This window comes from Antechinus flavipes, chromosome 3 (genome assembly GCF_016432865.1).
Source record: "Antechinus flavipes isolate AdamAnt ecotype Samford, QLD, Australia chromosome 3, AdamAnt_v2, whole genome shotgun sequence".
In the NCBI taxonomy this organism is placed as follows: domain Eukaryota; kingdom Metazoa; phylum Chordata; class Mammalia; order Dasyuromorphia; family Dasyuridae; genus Antechinus; species Antechinus flavipes.
In genome coordinates, this window is record NC_067400.1 from 632677413 (window position 1) to 632690220 (window position 12808).

At 44.5% G+C, this 12808-nt stretch overlaps 1 protein-coding gene across 2 annotated transcripts in view; it reads right to left on the bottom strand.

The window, feature by feature from the left end:
• LOC127556824 (zinc finger protein 665-like) overlaps window positions 1-10129 on the bottom strand; it is a 15139-nt gene extending 5010 nt beyond the window's left edge. The window contains exons 1-4 of one of the 2 annotated variants that reach the window (XM_051990268.1): window positions 9375-10129; window positions 8179-8297; window positions 5565-5691; window positions 4531-4608 (exon numbers count right to left, since the gene is read on the bottom strand). In XM_051990268.1, coding sequence (XP_051846228.1) covers window positions 4531-4608; window positions 5565-5691; window positions 8179-8297; window positions 9375-10017 — 967 coding nt within the window. In that variant the 5' untranslated portion in view covers window positions 10018-10129. Of the gene's footprint in view, window positions 1-4530; window positions 4609-5564; window positions 5692-8178; window positions 8787-9374 lie in introns of those variants that run through there. The other variant, XM_051990269.1, reaches the window with a different exon arrangement.
• Between the last annotated feature and the right edge of the window lie 2679 nt (window positions 10130-12808).

The window sequence follows — 12808 nt, forward strand, 5'->3', positions numbered from 1 at the left end:
TGGAACTGTGCTCAAAGGACTGTAAAACTGGGGCATCCCCTTTGATCCAACTGTGTCTCTATTTACTGGCCAAAGAGACCTTAAAGGAGGGAGAGGGACCCACATGTGCATGAATGTTTGTGGCAGCCCTTTTTGTAGTGGCAAGGAACTGGAAACTGAGTGGATGCCCATCAGTGAGGAATGGCTGAATAAATTGTGGTATATGAATGCTATGGAATATTATTGTTCTGTAAGAAATGATCAATGTGGAAAGACTTATAGGTACTGATGCTGAATGAAATGAGCAGAACCAGGAGATCTTTATACACAGTAACAACAAGAATGTTTGTTGATCAACTATGAAAGACTTGTTTTCTTCTCAATAGTTTGGGAATCCCAAGCAATTCCAAGAAACTTTGGACAGAAAATACCATCTGCATCCAGAAAAAGAGCTAACGAGACTGAATATAAAACAATACATGCTATGTTTACTCCTTTTTTCTGTTTTTTAAATCTCTCCCATGGTTTTTCCCTTTCGCTCTGATTTTTCTCTTCCAAAATGATTTATAAAGCAATGTGTGTTAAAAATTAAAAAAATAAAATTTAGCCACAAATAGGTAGGTATATACAAATGCAAAATTATTCTTTACATACTTCTACTTATCCAGTTTTTTACTCTGGATATAACAGATAGCACTTTTCTTCATATGCCTTTTGTAGTTAATTTGAGTATTTATAATAGTCAATATAATTTATTCACTCAAAGCCATTCTTAAAACAATATTGCTGTTACTGCATACAATGTTCACTTGATTCTGCTCATTTTGTTCTTCATTATTTCATGCAAGATTTTCCATGTCTCTCTCAAATCACTGAACTCATCATTTGGTACAGCACAGTACAATTTCATCATAATCATGTAATACAACTTGTTTAGCTAATTGAGCAGATTTTTCAAAAGAATTGGTTGACAACAGGAGTCAGTCATTCAAAAAAGTTTTTGTGACAGTATGGTTTGTGTGCCAGTTCACTTAAAATAAAAATAAAGAATGAGAAAGAACTCAAAAGTTTTAAAAACAAAAGTAAAAAACTTTTAAATGTAACTGGGGAAAATATATTAAATAAATCCAATGTTTAAAAAATAGAGTAGTTGAGAAGATGGGGGAGGTGGGAGCAGAGTGTGAATTCTATACTCATCAGAATTGGTTCAGAGAGGAAATAACGTACTCGGGTATAGAAATCTATTTTACCATGGTACATGGTACATAGAGGCATAACCTCTATCAGCTTGATTGCTCTTTGGGGGAGAGGGAAAGGAAGAGAGGTAGGAGAAAAAATGGAAATCAAAATCTTATAAAAATAAATGGTAAAAATGAATAAATTTTAACATTAAAAATTAAAAAAGGGAAAAAAAAGAAAAGAAATCTCTTATACAGGAGACTAGGAGAGAAAGGGGATAAGGGAGGGGCAGGGTATAGTAAAAAAAAGAGGGCAGATTGGGGAGATAAAAGAAGCAAAACACTTCAGAGGATGGATAAGCTGAAAGGAGAAAGAGAGTAAAAAAATGGAAGAAAATACAGTTAGCAATCATACATTTCAAAAAAACTGTTACAACAGGTTCTCTGATCAAGATCCCATTTCTCCAAAGAACTGATTCAAATTTATAAGAATAAGAGCCATTCCTCAGTTAATAAATGCTCAAATGATTTGAACAGGCAGTTTTCAGACAAAGTAATCACTTATTTATAGTCATATGAACAAATGCTCTGAATCACTATTGATTAGAGAAATGTAAATTAAAACAACTGAGGTGTGACTCTACAGCTATCAGATTACCTAAGATGACAAAAAAGGAAAATGACAAATATTGGAGGGGATGTGGGAAAATTGAGACACTCAGTGCACTATTGGTAAAATGAAATACTGATCTAACCATTTTAAAGAATTATGCCCAAAGGGCTATAAAACAATGCATACCCTTTGACCTAGAAATACCACTATTAAAAAACAAAAATGAAAAGTGCCTACATGAATAAAATATTTTAGCAACTCTTTTATTTTAATTTGTTATTTTATTTTTCTCCAGTTCCATGTAAAACTAATTTTTAACATTCATTTTTAAAACCCTGAGTTCTAGATTCTTTCCCTTCTTCCCTTCTTACTGCCCACCTTGAGAATGCACATGTCTAGTCATGCAAAACATTTCCACGATAGTCATGTAGTGAAAGAAAACAAAGTTAAAAATCCACCCCCAAACCCTCAAGAAAAATAAAGTTTCCAAAAAAAAAAAAGCATGCTTCAATCTGCATTAAGGAACCATCAGTTCTTTCTCTGGGTATGGATATTTTTCAACAAATCTCCTTCACAGCATTGTATTTTAGCAGCTCTTTTAGTGGTGGAAGGGAAAATCAAGAGGCTATCCATTAATTGGGAAATGGCTAAACAAGCTGTCAAATGTGACTATGATGGAATACTGCTGTGCTATAAGAAATGTTTTCGGAAAAACCTGGAAAGACTTACATGAACTGAGGCAAAGTAGAATGAGCAGAAGCAGGAGAACTTTGTATATAATAACAGCAATATTGTATTATAATCAATGATGAATGACAGTCATTCTCAGCAATACAATGATCAAAATTCTTAAAGAGTCCTTGTGGAAAATCCTATCCATTTCTAGAGAAACAAGTGAGAGTCTGACTGCAGAGAGTATACTTTTTCTTTTTTTTTTTCTTTGGGTTTTTTCCTTTTTTTTTCTTTTTTTTTCATTTTGCATGATTGCACGTGTATATTTCTATGAAATTGTTTGAGTTCTCAATATGAGGGAGGGGGCAGGGGAGTGGTAGAAGAGCATTTGAAACTCAAAAATTTTTTTAAAGAAATGTTACAAATTGTTTTCACATTTAATCGGGGGAAGAAAATAAAATATTTAACTTTTTTAAAAGAAAAGATGATTTGTAAGTATTGCTTAAATAAAAAACAAAGCAATATATGAAGTTGACCTAGTACTTTTATTATTCAATACACAACTTGCCTTTAGGCAAGAGAAAAATCAATCTTTTGCACAGTATCAAGCAAATTAAGTTGTTCCTTTTACTGACTTTATGGAGAGCTGAAAACAAATTCCCAGAACAAAGACTGGACCATGAAGATCAGTAAAGTGACTTAGGGGGATGGCTCCCGTGGGCCCTCGCTCCTGCTCACAGGCTGCTCAGTGGGGACAGAATCCCAGAGCCAGGCTACCAGGATCCACGGGAACTTAAGCATCAGAAGCTCGTGCTCCCCCTCCCCAGATCCCAGAGTAGCAGAAGCTCGTGGCCCGCTCCCCCTCCCCCTAGGCCCTCCAGCCAAGAACCAACCTCACATTTCAGGGAAATCATCAGACATTCACTAAGAGCTCCCTCAGCTCTCTTCCTCTGCTCCCCCTTTCTCACAGGAGGAGGGGGCCCTCCTGCCCAACAACACAAGCCATTGGGGTGGGGGGAAAAGGAGGGGAAAAAAGTGGAACGCAGGGTTTGGGGTGAGTGCTGAAAACCATCTATGCACATATTATTTAAAAATAAAAAGCTTCAAAACCCCACAAGCCCCAGCGAACCATTCCATGCACCCCTCCTCCATACTCTGTCATTTCTGTTTTCTCCCTAATTTTCAGTCTCTTCCTTTCCCTCCTGACTCCCTTCCAACTGCCACAAAGGGACTATTCTTCCCTCGTGCACCCCGTAGACAGTGTCCTGTATCTCTTCCCTTTCATGGCCAAATCCGCAGAGACAGCCGTCTACACCTGGGCTCTCCAGCTCCTTTACTTTTACTGTCCACAAAACTGCAAATTTGACTCCTAACTTTATTGTGCAATTCAAAATGCCTTCCTCCCACATCACCACTGATCTCCCAACTTCTGAACCAAAAGCCTTTTCCCAGGCCCCCTCCCCACTGTCAGCCCCCTCCCAAAGGGGACGCCATCCCCTCATCGTCTTCCCTCACACCATCCTCCCACTCCAGAGTCCTGCAGGTCTCTCGGTTCTCCTGTGGTGTCTAATACTGACCTCATTATCACTTCCCCGACCCTCCCATGTCCCCAGGACTGTCCAGGCCCCTTCCCCACTGTCAGCCCCCTCCCAAAGGGGACGCCATCCTCTTTCTCCACAGTCCATCTCCTGGAAAGTCCTGCTGACCCACCTCTCCCCCTTACAACTCCTCCCCCCCCCCACATGGCCAGTTTCCAGGTTCAGTCTCCCACACCTGCTGTCCAATTCCTCTCCTTAAGGCTTCCCTCGGACCCTGTCACTGCCCCCAGACACAAGCTCCAGGCTCTCTCACACCTATAAAATCCTCTGGAGGGCCCCTCTCCCCCTTTCCAGCTCCTTCCTCTCTTGCCCCCCTCCTCACAAGCTGCAGGCCTTCTTTCTCTTCCTTGCCCAGCACACACTTACCCCTGGTCTTCGGGACTTGCTCTTCTTGCCTAGAATATCCCTTCAATTCACAGATGGGGAAACTGAGTTCTGGCACTTCCCCAGGATAAGAATGACAGGTGAGGTCACCCCCTCCTTCACTCACCTGGGCAGGAGCTTCTGGGGTCTGCTTGCTCCCCTTGCTCAAAATGGAAGATGGAGTATTCTCTGGGAACTGGAACTCCTGGGCATGGGGAATGAGGAAGAGATGAGAAAGGAGATCCCTAATCAGCTCTTTAAGGAGAGGGGACATGCAAGAAGGGCCCAGGACAGACTCTAGGATTTCTTAAGAACTTTTCCTGTGATTTATTATTAAGAATTTTGGTGGGCAATAGGGAGACCATTTGGAAGCCAATCTGGAATCAAAAATTTCTGTTTCTGCACTTCCTTCCTAGAAAGATGGGCTGAATCCATAAAGTTCATCATCTGCAAATTAAGAGGAAACCTGTAGTGCAAAGGGCAGAGCCTTTGTGCTGGATTCAGGGACCTCTGAACTCAAATCTATTCTCAAACATTAGCTTAGTCACTTAATCGCTTTTTACCTTAACTGATAAAATATCATCTGACTCACAGGCTTGTGGTAGATTAATAGATAACTTTCCTACAGAAAGCTCTTAGCAGAGGGGACATAATGCTAATTGCCTTCTGTTTCCACCATTTGCCCTGGAATTCTAGGAAGGAAAAACAAGGACACACTTGTCTGTCAGACTTCTGAAAGTAAGAGCAGGAACACATTTACGCTGTTAACAAAAAGAACCTTCCAAAGGTCAGAGGCTATTTGGGACTGTAGGGGGTTCCATCCACTGGCAGTGCAGTTTTCAGAGATTTGCCAGCAGTATTCACGTTCAGGGACTAGAACAACCTTTGAGATGACCCCCAGGCTGAGATTCGTCATCGATGGTCAGATCTTTATACGCAGGCTCCCCAGAACCAGGAAGGGACAGCTTCAGGGCAACAAAGGAAAACTCCAGCTCACAGGCCCATACTGCAAAGGCTGTTTTCAGGAAAGCCAGGAGGAGCCTGTCTTTCGGACACAGAAAACCAGCCCTTTGGCCTGGCCTTTCTGAGAACTGACTGATGCTTCAAGCCCTGAACGTGAGGGAGGGGACAAAGGTGGTCGCTTGGAGGGGAAGCCCTTACCCAGAGAGAGCAGGTTCTGGGAAGTCTCCAGCATGACCTCCTGGTACAGTTCCTTCTGGGAAGAATCCAAGAGCACCCATTCCTCCAGGGTGAAGTCCACGGCCACATCCTGGAAGGTCACCAGTTTCTAAAAGACCAAAAATCATAGGACTTAGACTGGAAAGAGACTTCAGAATTCATCTAGGGGAGTTTCCTGTGATCCCCGAAAAGAATGTAAACAAAAAGAAAAGACCTAGTTTATTTCCTGAATGACTGAAATAAAATCTTATCTAGATGAAAACATGAAAAGGGTTCTTAAAGCATGTTAATCACAATCTGGACACAACAGAGCAGTATGAGACTATTTCCAATCAAGGAGGAAAGATCATCAACATTTTTTTAATAATAGCTTTTTATTTTCAAAATATATGCAGATAGTTTTCAACATTCTTGTAAAATCTTGTGTTCCAAATTTTTCTCCCTTTCTTTTCCTCCATCCCCATCCCCAAGACAGAAAGTAATACACTATGTTAAATATAGGCAATCCTTTTATACATATTTCCATGATTATCATGCTGCACGCACATACACACACACAAATCAGAATAAAAAGGAAAAAAAATGATTAAGAAAACAAAAAGCAAATAAACAACAACAAAAAAGGTGAAAATACTATGCTTTGATCCACACTCAGTCTCCCTCTTTGGAAGCAAATGGCTCTCTCTATCATGTCTATTGGAATTGATCTGAATTACCTCATTATCAATCGTTATATTAAGGACTTGAGGTAACTCTGGATATGATATGTGATGACCAAAACAACTCATGCCTTTGCTCTACAATTGTTTTCATCTGTTAATGTATGTATTCATTAATCTTGATATTTACTTAAAAAGAAATGAGGAAAGGAGGTTTCCCTCATTTATTATAAAGGCAATATTTTATTAACCAAAGTTGGAGTTTGAATAAATTCATGAGAAAAACATTGCCAGTTTCTTCATGAAAAATAAGGAATCTAAACAGACCCTCTAGAACTCTGGAATTTGGGAGGACAAGAGTCAGAGGATACAGAAGAGCCCACCTGGATTGAAAAAGGTGATACACGAGATAAGTCATCTCTTCCTCCAATCTACTACATGTGGAGCCCACCTGTGACCAATGGGCTATTTTAGAGCTTTCCAACTTATCTTCTTCCATTTGTCCTATAGTTATGTGGCTCATTTTCTTAGACTTTCTATTTTTTTAGCATATTCTCTATCACACAGATAAAATTCTTTTTTACTTTTCAGTCATTTTGATTTATTTGAACAAAACAGGTTTATGCTTTCTTGGGGATCCCCATTTCACTTTTTTTTTTCCTGAGGCCATTGGGGTCAAGTGACTTGCCTAGGGTCACACAGCTAGGCATGTCAAGTATCTGAGTCCACATTTGAACTCAGGTCCTTGTGACTCCAGGGCTGGTGCTCTATCTACTGCACCACCTAACTGCTCCCTCCCCCCCATTTCACGGTTAATATCCTTTATTTGTTATCATCTAAAAAAGGAAATAGTTGACCTTTTTTCCACTTTTTGAAAGTCCCAAGAAAGTACTTGGGTTTCCTTTCATAAGATTCTGTGGTCACAGTTCCCTACTTTAGGACATTCATTCCCATGTAGGAAAACCCAGGTTCTGGCTCCCTCCCCCAACCACTATTGTTGCCAGACAACTGATAGGCTAGCCTGTGGCTCCAAAATTATTTTCCTACTTCACAGTCCCCACCCCCTCCAGGGCCTTGCATTTAAGGCTCATCATGACTTAAGTCACTGGTACCCCAGTTTCCTTACTGCTCACTGAGCCAATGGCTGAGCTGCCTCAGAAAGATGCCCCATATTGGGTCAGGTGTTTTTCCCCTTCTAGACCCACCATGAATCTCTCCTGTCCTCCTTGGGGGCTGTCTGAACTTAGAAAGAACTGGGTTCCAATGTTGCCTCTGACACTTAAGCAGTGAAGACCCCGTCTCAGAGGGCCCCCCAGAGCCTGAATGGATGCAGCTGTTTCCCCTGTGACAGGGAGCCCATGGAGGGCAAGGTCGGGATTTTTCCTTCCTCTGTACCCGCGGTAGGGTAGACCCCAGGGTACCCAAAGGGCTTGTTATTTGGACCTCAGGCCGGGTGACTGGAGGGGATTCGAAGAGTCTAGGGAGCTTGGCCCCAGGCAGCAGGAAAGGAGCACCAGGAGGGCCATCTTTGCTCATTGCCACAGGCAAGGGCTGGGCGACTGGGGGGCTCTGAGCTGGGGGGAAGGGTCTGCGGGCAGGAGAAACAAGAGGTGGGGGGAAGGTGAGCAGGAGGAGGGCAGAGATTGGAGGCTCAGAAATGGGGAGGAAGGAGGAAAGTGGTTGCTGTGGTGACTGTTGTATGGAGGAGAACTGAATATGTACAGGAAGGCAGCAATTGGGGGCGGGTCTGTGTGTGTGTGAGGGGGCAGGTGGTGCTGGAGATGTCACGTTCCCAGCTCAGGCCGCGGCAGTTGAGGGAGGAGAAGCAGGGGTCACTCCCGTCCCCGTTTTCACCCCCACTTGTATAAAACCCGGGGTCGGCCCCACAATCCTCCGGGCCCAGGGAGACGGCCTGGGCTGATGCTGAGCGCACTCACCTGGGGCGGGGGTCTGTGCCTCCCAGGGGCCATGGCTGCTGGGCCGGGCCTGGTCCTCCGATGGCTGAGCCGGGAGCAGAACTCGGGCCGCTTCTTTCCTTCAGGAGCAGGAGGCCGGCCTGGGGGGATTTAGAGAGACCCCTCCCCAGCATTACAGAGCCCCCGGCCTCCCAGGGGAGGGGGGGAGACTCCCACCAGCTGCAGGAGGGAGGCAGCAGGGGTCTCTGAACAGGAGACTTCCTCCCTCCCTCTTCCTGAGTCTTACCTGCGCGCCCTCCTCCCCCTTCCCCCGCAGATCCCGGAGGCAGAGGGGGCTTGGGGATCCCAGACGGGATGGGAGCCTCGATGGCCCCCGAGTCGGAGCGCCCCCTCCCGACGGTCCCCTTTTCTGCTTAGCCCCCCCCAGAAGCCGGACTACACTGACAGCTCGGTCCGAAGGGGGGAGGTTGGGGATGGGGGAAGGGCTCCGGGATAGGGGGAAGGGGCTCGTGTTTGGGGCTTCCAGGAATGACGGGGGTCGCCTGGGGCTGGGAGACACAATCCTGTCCGGCTTGTCCGCAGGGGCCCAAGGGCTCTGGAAAAAGTGGGGGCAGGGAAGGAGGCGGGGGTGGGGGAGGGAAGGGGGGGCGGGGGGAGGAAGGAGGGCTCTGGGGGGCAGGACGTAACAGAACGGGGGAGAAGAGGGGACACCTGAGGGACAGAAGGGGGCAGTAGGATCCGGGAAGCGGGCTGGCCGAGCTGGGGAGGGCTCCTGGGGGCCTCTTTTGGAGCTCAGGCCTGGAGGGAGAGTGGCGACAGCGTGCAAACGTCTGGGACCGGGCGGGAGCCAGCACGAGAACCCGGGGCCAGTCAAGGGAGGCCGGGCGGGAGCTTTGGCGTCTGCGTCCTAGGAAGGTCCCCGGCTAGGAGGCAGGGCTCCTGGGTCCCGAGAGGGAGCCGGGGGCAGGGAGACACGTGGGCCAGCCCCGCCTGGAAGGCTGAAGGCAGGACTTACTCGGGGGTCCCGACAGGGGAGGCCGGAATGAGACTCGGTGGGAAAGCTGCGGATGGAACCCAGACCTTTGGGACTGATGGGGAGCCTGCCCGAGAGTCCGCTCGGGAGAAAGGCGGGGGGAAGCCACGGGTCCGCCGGGAGATGAGCCCAAAGGCCGTGGCAGCCAGCGGAGGGGCTGCGCGCCTTCCTGGCTCCGACCTACCTGGGACCTGCAAGCAGGGCAGCCTTCCGGGAGGCAGAGACCAGCTCCGAGGGAAGAAGGCGCAGTGATCGCGGCTCAGAGCCCGCAGCCCGACCCCCGCGGCCAGCGCTCGGAGAGCCGTCAGCCCACTGTGGGCGGGCCTTCCCAGTCCCAGAGCCCCGCCCCCCCGGGCCAGCCGAGAGCCCCGCCCCCCCGGGCCAGCCGAGAGCCCCGCCCTCAATGGCTCCCAGAGCCGGGATCTCAGACCCGGCGGCCTCTCCTCCCCAGCGCAGCCCTGCGTCACACACATTGGCCTTGGCCAATGGCGTAGCTTCTTTCCGCTCTGGATCCTCCCAGGCCTGTAAGCTCCACCCCGGGCCTCAAATTCCACGTGCGCCTGCCAGTCACCTCGGAGACCCCGCCTCCCTCCAACTCCCTCCTTCTCTCCCTCCCTCCCCCCTTCCTCCCCCGCTCCCTCCCCTTGGTTTGGGCTGAATCTCCTTGTCCTCGGGCTCTTCCCTGTTACACTCCCCTTCCTCCCTCCCTCTCCCCCCCCCATCCCTCCTGATTCTCCCGACCATCCCCTTCCCCCCCAGGCAGATGTCCCACTTGCCCACCCCAGTAACCCCTTCTCCTCCAGCCTGGAAACATTTGCGTCCCACATTCTGTCACTGGGAGACTCATGGATCCTCTGGGAGAACTGAGGCTGGGGCCCCAGCAGCTATTACAGAAGCTTATAAAATGAGCCCTTCTGCCTGGCAGAGAGACATTTCCCAGCAGAAAAATGTAAACCGTTATTTAAGTTTATTCGCGATTTATTAAATCCATTTCATATGGAAAAATCTGAATTCAATTTTAATATTTTATACACTATTGTTAAAACAAACAAAGCCTGTATATCCGAGGTAAGAAATAATAATTCACAATAACTTTATTCATCTCTGTATATTCATTGGATGTTTAGGAAGTTCAGGATGTTTAGCCTTATGCTTTATTACCTTCAGGATCAAACGAAAATGTAAATATACACCATCCAGGAACATGATATTTATTTGACCTTTTGTCACTATTCTCAACGGAAGCCGATTTTATGTATTTCAATTCTCAAGGAAAACAGTCTAACCTTGTTGCTTTTGTCCAGTTGAAGTTTACTGCTTCATTAAAGTTTGAAACTAAAATTTTTACCTAAAATTTAAAACTTTTACATTTGTCCTAGGCCCTCCATCCTCATTGAGGGGAGTATAGAGAGATATATGCCCATATTTATGTTTCTCATCAGGTCACCTAGAAAAGAAGTGACACTATTCAGACCTGACGTTACCCAACAATATACAACTCTTAATAAGGCGGGGCAAAACTCCTGGCTCTTTTTCTAGTTGCTTAGATTAGAAAAGTGAAAGAAGTGGTGGCCATCTATTCAGAACAGTAAAATAAAAACACTGTTTTTGCATACTTGAGATAATAAAGCATTGCAACATTAAGACTCCTAAAAAACAAAACAAAACAAAACAAAACAACCTTTACAATTCACCAGCCTTAGTTTTAGAAATTTGCTATGAAAGGAAGAAGGAGGGATATGTTGTAACCATATCAAGACTTTCCTTTCAAGGGCATAGACTGATCTGAAGAGAACAAAGACTCCTTAGTTCTGTTCACCTCCAGATAAGTCATAGGTGACTTTTTGGAATAAACAATCATATAGTAAAGTTCCACATTATTCACAGGGTATAATTGCTGGACTCTGGATTAATGAGGTGGAAAACATTCCTATTCACCAAAAAAAACCCACAACAGGGAAACTGAGTCAAAAGGATTCTGCCATCAATTTCATAATGCTGTTTCTCAGCCTTTCCAGGTATAGGCGGCAACCTGAAGCAATTTTCAAAGCATACTCACTTAGAGTAGCTCATGGCATTTGCCTTGAATGGTTGTTTATTGATGTGATAATTAAGACAATTATACCTAAATTCAGAACTCAAAACAATGCCAATTATATATGTGTATGTGTGTGTGTGTGTGTGTGTGTGTATACACACACACAAAGAGAAAGAGAGAGTGCCAAGAGATTTTCCCTCAAATAGCAAGTTTTACTAATTATCTGAGGGCAAGGTACAGTTATTGTTTCATTATTCTTTAGTCCTTATTAAGTAAATCCTTGCTAAATATATTCAAGATCTTAACTCGATCTCTTTCTAGTTTACTTCCATCTCAGAGCTAAAATCATTCAATAGGGGTGAGGAGAAAAAACACTCTATAGTTATATCCATATACACAAATACATAAGTATTCACTCAAAACCCAGAAAGTCTCCAGGATACAGATACACACAGCTTAAGGAATTGCATATTAACCACTTAAAGCAAAAATCTGGGATGTGTTGGAACTAAATTGACTCAAAAGTTTAAGTCTCTAGCTTCCTGGGAGTTCTCTAAATATGAGGTGACAGTTAAGAGTTGTTCTCATTTGCATTTCTTTCATTTGAAATGATTTAGAGCATTTTTTCTTGAGTGTTGATGACTTGGATTTCTTCCTTTGAACTTGAGATCCGAGGTATCAACAACCGTTTGAAAAAAATGTTCCACATCTATAATCATTAATCCAGACACTAATAACAAGAAAAATCATCAGATTGGCAAAGATGCCCCCCCCCAAAAAAAAAAAAGAATGACAAGGGTTGGCAGGTCTGAGGATTGTTAGCTATGTTGACACTGTTAGTGGAGCAGAGAACTGACCCTGTCGTTTCTGTAAAACAATTTGGAGCTGTGAACAAAAGCTTCCTAAATTGTTCATACACCTTGACCCGGAAGCCTCTCTTCACCTTAAGTGTCAGTCAGATAAGAGAAACAGGAAAAGAAACTAAGTGTTCCAAAATATTCATGGTTCTTTTTCTTAGAGCAAAGAACTGGAAAAGGGAGATACACACCTATGGCCATAATGGCTGAGAAAACTAGGACATTAATATGATGGAATATGATTTTACAAGAAGAAATTCTGAAAGGAACGAGATGGGAAAACGTATTAAAATTTGCACGAATTGCCATAGAGCAAACCAACAGAACCCGATATGCAGAGGGAACATTATAAATGCGAACAACTTGAACTGCTTAAGAACTCCCATAAATAATGAAGTAGCCAATGAGGAGAGCTGCTTCCCACCCCTTGTGGGAGGTCATGGACGAATATACTGAAGTAGGCTGGGGGATTTATTTTGCCGACTGTATATTTGTTACAAAGCTTTGTTTTTGATTTTGTTTTTCATTTTTACATATGGGAGGCCAGGTCAGAGAGAGAAAAAAAAATGGCTAATTTAAAAAGAAAATTGAGTTAAAAAAAAAAAAGCCTTAAGGAAAACATGTTTTATTATTTTGCATTATTAGAAAAAGCAAATCCAATAGCTCTAAGTTCTACTTTGACTACATACAATTGGCAAAGATGACAAGAAAATAACAGGCGTT